This window comes from Ctenocephalides felis, unplaced genomic scaffold (assembly GCF_003426905.1).
Source record: "Ctenocephalides felis isolate EL2017-DRISC unplaced genomic scaffold, ASM342690v1 CF-g0.4_SCAFFOLD_00845, whole genome shotgun sequence".
Taxonomy (NCBI): domain Eukaryota; kingdom Metazoa; phylum Arthropoda; class Insecta; order Siphonaptera; family Pulicidae; genus Ctenocephalides; species Ctenocephalides felis.
In genome coordinates, this window is record NW_020536999.1 from 88,610,500 (window position 1) to 88,621,553 (window position 11,054).

Here is an 11,054-nt window from a genome sequence, read left to right on the forward strand (position 1 = left end):
TGCAGTTAAAGCGGTACGATTTCTTTGAAAAAAAGTTCAGAATTTCCAAAATATTTCAAAATAAAGACAATTATTTTTTAAAAAGTCTTTTTTGTTTAAAAAAAAGCAAAATTTTGTCAAAAATTTATAGTTTCTCAAAAATCTAATTTTATCACAGTATTTCTTTTTCAAAAATGTTAATCCTTTTTAAAAAAAAAATTTTGGTACGAGAAGTTCCAGCAATTTGCCTCAAGGCACGATGCCATGCGCTTCACTAGATTTTATAAAATATTCAAAGATATAGACGGATTTTCAACAAAGTTTTCGCTATTTTATTTTAGATATCTATGAATATTTCATAAAAATAAAATCTGTAGATAGATATATTTGAATATTTCATGAAAATAAAATCCGTGGATAGATATCTTGGAATATTTCATAAAAATAAAATCCGTGAATAGATATCTTTGAATATTTCATAAAAATAGAATCCGTGGATAGATATCTTTGAATATTTCATAAAAATAAAATCCGTGGATAGATATCTTTGAATATTTCATGAAAATAAAATCCGTTGATAGATATCTTTGAATATTTCATGAAAATAAAATCCGTGGATAGATATCTTTGAATATTTCATAAAAATCACATCTGGAGATAGATATCTTTGAATATTTCAAAAATCAAATCTGGAGACAGATCTCTTTGAATATTTCATAAAAATCAAATCCGTGGATAGATATCTTTGAATATTTCATAAAAATAAAATCCGTGGATAGATATCTTTGAATATTTCATGAAAATAAAATCGTGGATAGATATCTTTAAATATTTTATAAAAATAAAATCTTTGAATATTTGAAAACAAAATGGCGGCACAAGAATAAAAAATAAAATTAACTCTAAATACACCAAATACAATAAATATGTAATTAAAATTAACGATAATTAATTATATATTAATATAATTGATTAATAAAATATTTATCACAACAACAATATATAATAATATTATCTTTATCACTTTTTTATTGTTATCCATTATTATTATATTGTCTAGGGTGTTATCCATTATTATTATATTATCTAGGGAGTTATCTATCCGCCATCTTTGACTGTCAAAAGACAAAATGTCAGAATTGTTTGTAGAGAAAACATTATTTATTTTGCATTTAAAATATCATAAATCAACCAAAAATAGTTTAAAATCATGAACTATTAAATAATTAATTTAAATTTCATATATATGACAAGTCAATTATAATAGTCTATATTTATAATTAAGTAAATTTATAGGTAACAATCACCTAGCATGTCTCAAGCCATTAGGCAAGAAGTACAAGAGCACCCACTTGAAGATATTTACATAAAAGAAGAATTTTATGACTCCGACAGTACAGAAAATGAAGACTCCCAGGACGTAGATTTTGGTGAAAGCAATCATGCTACTGATGTAACAATAGAAGAAGAAATCAAACGAAGACTGGTTAGTAGTATAAATCAAATACATATAATTCCAGGGCTTCATGTGTCTTTCATCTAGGTTAATGATAATAAAGAGGTGATAAAGCGTGCCCCCAAAACCCATAGACGTCAATATGAACTTTACGTGAACTTTCTGATACAAAACAAACCATTTGCAGTAAACCCTCCTGGAATGCACAAAGATTACTTTCAGCGCAAATGGAAGGAACTAACTAATTTATTAAACACTTGTGGACATGGCCCCAAAAGGACGAAAGAGTGTTGGATGAAAGTGAGTTGTAAGTGAAATTTTGTTGAATTTAATTTAATGTTTTATTTTTGGATAGATATTTGGCAGTTGGAGGAACCAGACGAAAGCCAAAGCTAGGAGACAGAGGACTCAAGGGTTAGCTACGGGCAGTTATAGAAATACTCTTACAGTTGCAGAAATGAAAGCGTTGCAATTGTGGGGTTCTAGTTCATATGTAAGAATTTTATTTGTATTTTAAGTTTAAAGAAATTTAAAAATGCCTAAGAATGTTATGGCATATCTGGAAATGTTGTAAGATGCCTAAAAATATTGTAGGATGTCTGGAAATGTTGTAAGATGTCTGGAAATGTTGTAGGATATATGAAAATGTAAGCTGTTTGGAAATGTTGTAAGATGTCTGGAAATGTTGTAAGATGCCTAAGAATGTTGTAGGATCTCTGGAAATGTTGCAAGCTGTCTGGAAATGTTGTAAGATGCCTAAGAATGCTGTAAGATGCTTAAGAATGTTGTAGGTTGTCTAGAAATGTTGTAAGATGCCTAAGAATGTTGTAGGATGTCTGAAAAGTGTCGTAAGCTGTTTGGCAATTTTGTAAGATGCCTAAGAATGTTGTAGGATGTCTGAAAAGTGTCTTAAGCTGTTTGGAAATTTTGTAAGATGCCTAAGAATATTGTAGGATGTCCGAAAATGTTGTAAGCTATCTGAAAATATTGTAAACTCTCTGAAAATGTTCTAGGACATATGAAAATGTTGTAAGCTGTCTAGAAATATTGTAAGATGCCTAAGAATGTTGTAGGATGTCTGAAAGTGTTGTAAGGTGTCTGGAAATGTATTAGGATGTCTAAGAATGTTGTAGGATGTCTGAAAATGTTGTAAGCTATCTGGAAATGTTGTGAACTTATTGGAAATGTTGCAAACCTTTTGAAAATGTTGTAAGCATCCTACAATGTTGTAGAATGTCTGAAAATATTGTACATTGTTTGAGAGTGTCATATACTGAAAATGTCGTAAACTGTCTCAAAATGTTTCAAACTTTCTAAGAATTTTGTAAACTGTCTGGAAATGTTTTAAAATGCGTAAGAATGTTGCAAGCTGCCTAAGAATGTTGTAGGATGTCTAAAAGTGTTGTAAGCTGTCTGAAAATGTTGTAAGATGCCTAAGAATGTTGTAGGATGTCTGGAAATGTTGTAAGATGTGTAAGAATGTTGTAGGATGCCTAAGAATGTTGTAGGATGTCTGAAAATATTGTAAGATGTCTAAGAATGTTGTAAGCTGTCTGAAAATGTTGTAAACTGCATGAGAGTGTTTTAGAATGGTTGGAAATCTTGTAGGATGTCCAAAAGTATTGTAAGTTATCTGAAAGTGTTGTAAACTGTCTGGAAATGTTGTGAGATGCCTAAGAATGTTGTAGGATGTCCGAAAGTATTGTAAGCTATCTGAAAATGTTGTAGGCCTCCTGGAAATGTTATAGGATTATGAAAGAGTTGTAATCTGTTTGGAAATGTTGTAAAATACCTAACAATGTTGTAGGTTGTCTAAACTGTCTGGAAATGTTGTGAGATGCCTAAGAATGTTGTAGGATGTCTGAAAATGTTGTAAGCTGTCTGGAAATGTTGTAAGATGCCTCAGAATGTTTGAAAATGTTTAGAATGTCTGAAAGTGTTATAAGCTATCTGAAAATGTTGTGAACTGTCGGGAAATGTTATAAGATGCCTAAGAATGTTGTAGGATGTCTAAAAGTGTTGTAGAATATCTGAAAGTGTTCTAAAATGTCTAAAAGTGTTGTAAGCTGTCTGGAAATGTTGTAAACTGCTTCAGAATGTTTTAGAATGTTTGGAAGTGTTGTAGAATGTCTGGAAATATTGTAAACTGAGTGTAGGATTAATATATTTTAAATTTACCAAAACATTTACAACATTTTTTTTCAGGCAATTGAAGGCAAGCCAGTAGAGGCTTTCCCATTGCAGCCTGAGTCTGTTCCTGATGAAATTCAACTTCCATTAGAAGTCATAACTGATTGTCCTGAAGAAGAGAAAGCGAACGATTCTCCAATGGAAGTTCCAGTACCAACTGTGGAGACTCCTTGTAACAACGAGGAGGTTTTACCACAGCCGTCGAATGTTAATGAAGTTCCAACACAAATAGCAAATTTTAACGGCAGATTGCACTCGCATACAGAGGCTGAACAGAATCTTTCTCAATCCGCACGGAAAAAGAAACATGATGGTTTGTTTCATAATATATATATAATAAACACACAATTTATATATATATATATTATATATATATATATATATATATATATATATATATATGTGTGTGTGTGTGTGTGTGTTTTGAAGTGAAACTTCTAATGTTGTGATAAATATTTAATAGTACTATGAAAAAATTCTTGAAAAGGTTTAAGTTATCTAATTGTCTTAAAATGTCTGAAAGTGTTGTGGATTGTCTGAGAGTGTCTTAGGTTGTCTGAGAATGTTCTAAGCTATTTGATAATGTCGTAGGTTGTCCAAGGATGTTGCAAAATGTTGTACATTGACTGAAAATGTCGTAGGTTGTCTAAGAAGGTTGTAAGCTCTCTGAGAATGTTGTAGATTGATTAAAAATGTTGTACTCTGTCTGAAAATGTCGTAGGTTGTCTGAGAATGTAGTAAGCTATCTGAGAATGTTGCAAAATGTTGTACATTGACTGAAAATGTCGTAGGTTCTCTAAGAATAATGTAAGCTCTCCGAAAATGTTGTAGATTAAATAAAAATGTTGTATGCTAATTGACTGAAAATGTCATAGGTTGTCTAAGAATGTTGTAAGCTCTCTGAAAATGTTGTAGATTGATTAAAAATGTTGTATGCTGTCTCAAAATGACGTAGGTTGTCTGAGAATGTTGTAAGCTTTTTGAGAATGTTATCGATTGGTTAGAAATGTTGTACGCTGTCTGACAATATTGTAAACTGTTTTCTAATAATGATATGAATCTAAGATAAGATTAATCTAATAATAATATGAATAAGTAAAGCATGTCTGAAAGTTTTGTAAGCTGCCTGAGCATGATGCAGATTGTGTGAAAGTGTTGTAAGCTGTCTGAAAATGTTGTAAACAACCAGAGAATGTTTTAGAATGTTTGAAAGTGTTGTAGAATGTCTGAAAATGTTGTAGGATGTCTGAAAGTGTTGTAAGCTATCTGTAAATATTGTCTGAATATGTTGTAAGCTACCTGAGAATGTTATAAGATGTCTGAAAGTGTTGTAAGCTGTCTCGAAATGTTGTAAACTATCTGAGAATCTTTCAGGATGTTTGAAAGTGTTGTAGAATGTCTGGAAATGTTGTAAATTACCTGAGAATATTTTAGAATGTTTGTAAGTGTTGTAGAATGTCTGGAAATGTTGTAGGATATCTGAAAGTGTTATAAGCTGTGTTGATATATCTGAAATGTATTAGCATATGTTGTAAGCTTTCTGAGAATGTTGTAGGATGTCTGAAAGCTGCCTGGATATGTTGTCTGAAAGTGTTGTAAACTGTTTGAAATGTTGTGATTTAGGATGTTTGAAAGTGTTGTAGAATGTCTGGAAATTTTGTAAACTGCCTAAGAATGTTGTAGGATGTCTGAAAGTTCTGCAGGATGTCTGAAAATGTTGTAAGCTGTTTGGAAATATTGTAAACTGTATGAGAAAGTTGTACACTGTCTGAGAATATTCTAAACTGTCTGGAAATGCTGTAAACTGTCTGAAAATGTTGCAGGATGACTGAAAGTCTTGTAAGCAGTCTGGAAATATAGTAAACTGCCTGATGATGTTTTAGAATGTTTAAAAGTGTTGATTGTCTGGAAATGTTATAAGCTGCCTGAGAATGTTCTAGGGCATCTGAAAGTGTTGTAGGATGTCTGAAACTGTCGAAAGCGGTCTGGAAATGTCTGAGAATGTCTTAGAATGTCTAAAAAGGTTGTAAACTATCTGGAAATATTGTAAACTGCTGAAAATGTTGTAAGCTGCCTGATAATATTGGTGCAAAATATCTGAGAATGTTGTAGATTGAAAGTGTTGTACACTGTCTGGAAATGTTGTAAACTGTCTGAGAGTGTTGTAGGATGTCTTAAATGTTGTCTGAAATTGTGGCAAGCTGTCTGTAAATGTTGTAAGCTGCCTGGGAGTGTTGTTAGATCTGAAAGTGTTGTAAGCTAAGGAAAGGTTTTAAATTGTTCGAAAATGATGAAAGTAGTTTGAAAGTGTTGTAGATTGTTCGAAAAAAAAAAGTCTAAATTTATTGGTAATCACCATTAACACATGTTCTGAAATATTAGAACTCAAACATTGCGTATCTTCCTTTAGTTATCACAATCCATCCTATCATAAGTGTCAAATAACAATTCATAATTTAATTGTTAAAGAAATGATATTTTACTAAAATCACTTACCATTATCATTTCCATTTCACTGTTTTTTATTTTGATTTTCAATCCTTTATACCTTTTAGGTGATGTACAGTTTGCTGTAAAATCGATAGAGGAACTCATGGAAAAACAGATAGCTGCCATTACCCAAATTGGGAATGAAATGAGTAGATTTGCATCGGCTGTTGAACAATTAGCTGAAACGAATAGGGCAATGTTTGAGTATTTAATTAAGAAAAATTGAAAATGAAATTATGAATTTATAATTTTTTATAAGTAATTTATATGTATATATCATTATGTTGCAATACTATTCTGTAAAACTTATTTTAACATATTTATATTGTAAGTTTAGTGCACTAAATATAGTTAGAGGTAATTGAGTTCTTAAATTGTATTTGATTTGTAAAAAATCCCTCTTTACGATATCAAGGATAAAGAGAGGAGAGAAGATTTTGGACCTTACCTTATAAAATTACCCCCCCCCCTGCTCACTAAACATCCCATGTATTTCTAGTTTTAGTATTTAATTAAAAATAGTTTTTAAAATTTTTTTTAAGGGAGCGATACATGTAACAAAAAAAAAAATCGTTTTTTTTTTCATAATCGTTACAATAACATCTCAAAAATATGCCTGTAAATATTCAAACAAAATTATCATTATTTATACAATAAAAACTCATTTAAGTGCCACGCCTCAACTCGACGCTTGAGTGCTATTGTACTCTTATCTGTTTCTGTGTCAAAACTTTAAACGCGTTTTTCTCAAAACGACATTTTTGAAATTTGCGGGCGCGATAACTCAAAAAGTTCTCAACCGATTCCAATGAAATTTTGCACACATCTACTTTATAGTAATAGCTTCTAGTTAAACCTCAAACATTCCAAAAAAATCATCAAAAATTAACCCTTTTACCAAAAAAAAACATTGAAAAAAAGGTGAAAAATCGAACTTTTTTTTCTAAGGTGTGCCAATTTACGATTTTGTGACTTTTTTAATTTTTTTTTGGTTTAACTAGAAGATATATGTTTTATGAACACGTACAAACTAATTTTTTTAAATTCAGATCACCGTACGAAAAGTGAGAACGCCCGCAAATTGATGGCGTTTTCCGAGAGGGTCTTGGCAGATTTATTTTTACGGCAGCCATTTAAAAAAAAAAATTAAAAAAAAAAATTTTTTGTGTATTTTAATATATAATAAATAACCCTAAAAAAGTTCAAAAAGATTCAATCATTCCTTCCCAGTTTAAAAAGTTCGCCCCACTTAAATGTTTGGATTTTTTTTTTGAATGTTTGGATCTTTTTTTTAATGTTTGGAAAATGTCCTGGACCACCCCTAATATACATATATAAGTTTGTTTGAAAGACATCAATCAGAAATCGCATAGATTTTTTTTTTAGTTGAAGTGAAAACCTTATTTTCGTAATAAATAGTTGAAAATTTTATCTAAATAGTTTAATCTCAATTATTATTGTTTAAGTCGATTATTTATACATGTGTGGAAATTCAAGCAAATTGCCTTAAGACAAGAAGCCACTTACACCTAGTTTTAATACAATTCCTAAGCACATTTAATTTTAAAAAAATATGAAATTTTGGCTTTTTGAGAAATTTACTTTCCGGGCTATGGTTTTTTTAAATGACCCCTAATGGACCCATAATGAACCCATATTGTGATAAGCATTCATAAAAATTTTGGCTTTTTGAGAAATTCACTTTCCAAACTTTGGTTTTTTGAAATGACCCATAATGGACCCATATTGTGACCCATAATGGACCCATATTGTGACCCATAATAAACCCATATTGTGATAAGCATTTATTAAAATTTTGGCTTTTTGAGAAACTCACTTTCCAAATTTTGGTTTCTTGAAATGACCCATAATGGACCCATATTGTGATAAACATTCATTAAAATTTTGGCTTTTTGAGAAATTCACTTTCCAAACTTTGGTTTTTTGAAATGACCCATAATGGACCCATATCCTGACCCATATAGTGATATGAATTCATTAAATTCTAATATTGTCTAGGGTGATATGTCCTTAAGTATTTTTTTGGCTCCATCTATTTTGACCCACCCCAACGACACAATATTATTTTCCATTTATCATCAATTGTTTTCCATCATCAAAATGACGGAAAACAAAAGATTGTAACATCAAGTGATTAATAATTTTTGACTTGTTTTTTGAAAAGCTGTAAATATTTTGTTAAATAGTGTTTGAAAAGACGAATTAAGTAGCAGCCATGGCTGCCGTGCCAATGGTTGTGCTGGTGCTGACCATTTTGACACTGATTTGTGCCATAACTTTTGTCGTCACAATGTGCTTAGGACTTGACATGATACCAGAAGTAAGTAAAAAAAAAAAAAAATTATATTTAAAATCCCCTTTTTTATAAAAACAAATCGACAAATAGTTAATACCCTACCATATGTAGGTTTTGAGACAACTTTTAGGGTGCAAAATACAAGTATTTACAGACTTACAGCTGGGTATCTCGAATTCCGAGGTGAACTTACTATAATGACTGGACTATTAATTATTACCCTACCATATGTAGGTTTTGAGACAACTTTTAGGGTGTCAATATACAAGTATTTACAGACTTACAGCTGGGTATCTCGAATTCCGAGGTGAACTTACTATAATGACTGTACTGTTAATTATTACCCTAACGTATGTAGGTTTTGAGACAACTTTTAGGGTGCAAAATTAAAGGATTTACAGACTTACAGCTGGGTATCTCGAATTCCGAGGTGAACTTACTATAATGACTGGACTATTAATTATTACCCTACCATATGTAGGTTTTGAGACAACTTTTAGGGTGTCAATATACAAGTATTTACAGACTTACAGCTGGGTATCTCGAATTCCGAGGTGAACTTGCTATAATGACTCGATTAAAATGTGTTTAATTAGTTTTATTTATTATGAAGAAAACTAAGTGTAAGTGGCACTAATTAAGGCAAGTTGCGCTTATAATGTAAAAAACTATTGCGAATTATTCAATTTTGTACAAATCTTCTCAAAATACTTAAATATTTGCTTAGGGGGCGTCAATTAATCATATGAGGTTTTTAAGAGGAGTGGGGGGGTTTAACAAAAAATCACAAAATATCACGTGGGGGAGGGAGGGGTATAGTAAGATATCAAGTGGATTTATTTTTTACCTGAAGTTTTTTAAAAAATCCAAACATTAAAAAAAAAATTATACGTTCAGTTTGATGAGGAGGAGGGGGAAAGTTATTTTGAATATCACTGAGGGGGAAGGGGATCCAAATTCGATCACGTGATTAATGGACGCCCCCTTAGTTAAATAATTCGTAATGTTCAAACTATTTGTCGAATATTATAAGTGTGTTTGGCAATTTATACAAAATTGAATAGGGGGGGCGTCTATTAATCACGTGAGGGGAAGGGGGGTTTCAAAAAAAATCACAAAATATCACAAGATATCACGTGTATTTATTTTTTACCTAAAGTTTTTTAAAAAAATCAAGGCATTTTCAAAAAAAAATCTAAAATTTTATATTTTTTTCTCGTAACTAAAAATACTCGTAATGTGTGGCGAGGGGGAATGTAATTTTGAATACTACCACGTATCACCTACGGGGAGTCAAGAAAAAATTAAAATTCAAGTGTAAAGAAGTTTTACTTCAAAAATTTTAAGCTGTATCTTTCACAGCTTGTGGGGTATTGTTTGAAAGGTCTCAAAGAGTAGAATACGATTTTCATAAAAAATGAATAAAAGCGAGATAAATATCAGCATATTTTAATTGCAAAAAGTATTAAATTATTAATTTATATTGCAAATAAAATTAAAAAAGTGAGACGTAAAACTTTTATATAAAATAATAAAATTAATAAAATAATGAAGAATATTTGACTAGGCTCTTTGGTTGCTTTTTTTATAAATTTGTAGTGAACGAGTCTATAGAAGTTTCACTTCAAAAAAATTAGATCGAAATTTTATGGCATGTGGGGTATCATTTGGAAGGACTTGAAAAGTATAATTTGATGTTATATATAAAAACGTGATAAATATTATTAATTATCACCTTTCAGGAATTTGTTGTAATGGGATGTAAAGAAGTTTTACTTCAAAAAAATTAGATAATATATATAGGGCATGTGGGGTATCGTTTGAAAGGTCGTTTTGAATAGAATACAAATATTTTTATAAAATTTTGAATATCTTAATTGATAACCTGCAATCGTTTCTAATACTATAAAGTTAATATTAAATTTAAGTGTGATGAAGTTTAACTTCAAAAATTTTAAGTTGTATCTTTTTCAGCTTGTGGGATATTATTTGAGAAGTCTCAAAGAGTAGAATACGATTTTTATATTCGTATAGATAAATATCACCATAGTTTAATTGCAAGCAGTATTAAATTGTAATTTTTTTTTGCAAAAAAAAAATTAAAAGGAGTGGGACGTAAAACTTCTAAAAAAAAGAATATTTATCGTAACTACGCTCTTTGGTTGCTTTTTTTATAAATTTGTAGTGAACGAGTCTAAAGAAGTTTCACTTCAAAAAATTTAGATCGTATTTTTATGCCATGTGGGGTATCATTTGAATAGACTTAAGGAGTATAATTTAATGTTATATATATAAAAACGTGATAAATATTATTATTTATCACTTTTCATGAATTTGTTGTAATGGGATTTGATGTAATGGGATATAAAGAAGTTTTACTTCAAAAATTTTGGATGATGTGTATATGGCATGTGGGGTATCGTTTGAAAGGTCGTTTTGAGTAGAATACGAATATTTGTATAGAATTTTGAATTTAAATAGAACTATTATTATTTATCAGCTTTCATGAATTTGTTGTAATGGGATGTAAAGAAGTTTTACTTCAAAAATTTTAGATAATGTTTGTATGGCATGTGGGGTATCGTTTGAAAGGTCGTTTTGAATAGAATACGAATATTTGTA

At 30.3% G+C, this 11,054-nt stretch overlaps 1 protein-coding gene across 1 annotated transcript; it reads left to right on the forward strand.

Moving 5' to 3' along the window:
- The first annotated feature begins 1,197 nt into the window (after nt 1-1,197).
- Nucleotides 1,198-6,447, forward strand: LOC113363714. Its single transcript, XM_026606196.1, has 5 exons — nt 1,198-1,465; nt 1,523-1,735; nt 1,791-1,928; nt 3,641-3,938; nt 6,181-6,447. Exons 1-5 carry the CDS (start codon nt 1,292-1,294, stop codon nt 6,339-6,341), a joined length of 984 nt encoding a protein of 327 aa, XP_026461981.1. The 5' UTR covers nt 1,198-1,291; the 3' UTR covers nt 6,342-6,447.
- Nucleotides 6,448-11,054: the final 4,607 nt, after the last annotated feature.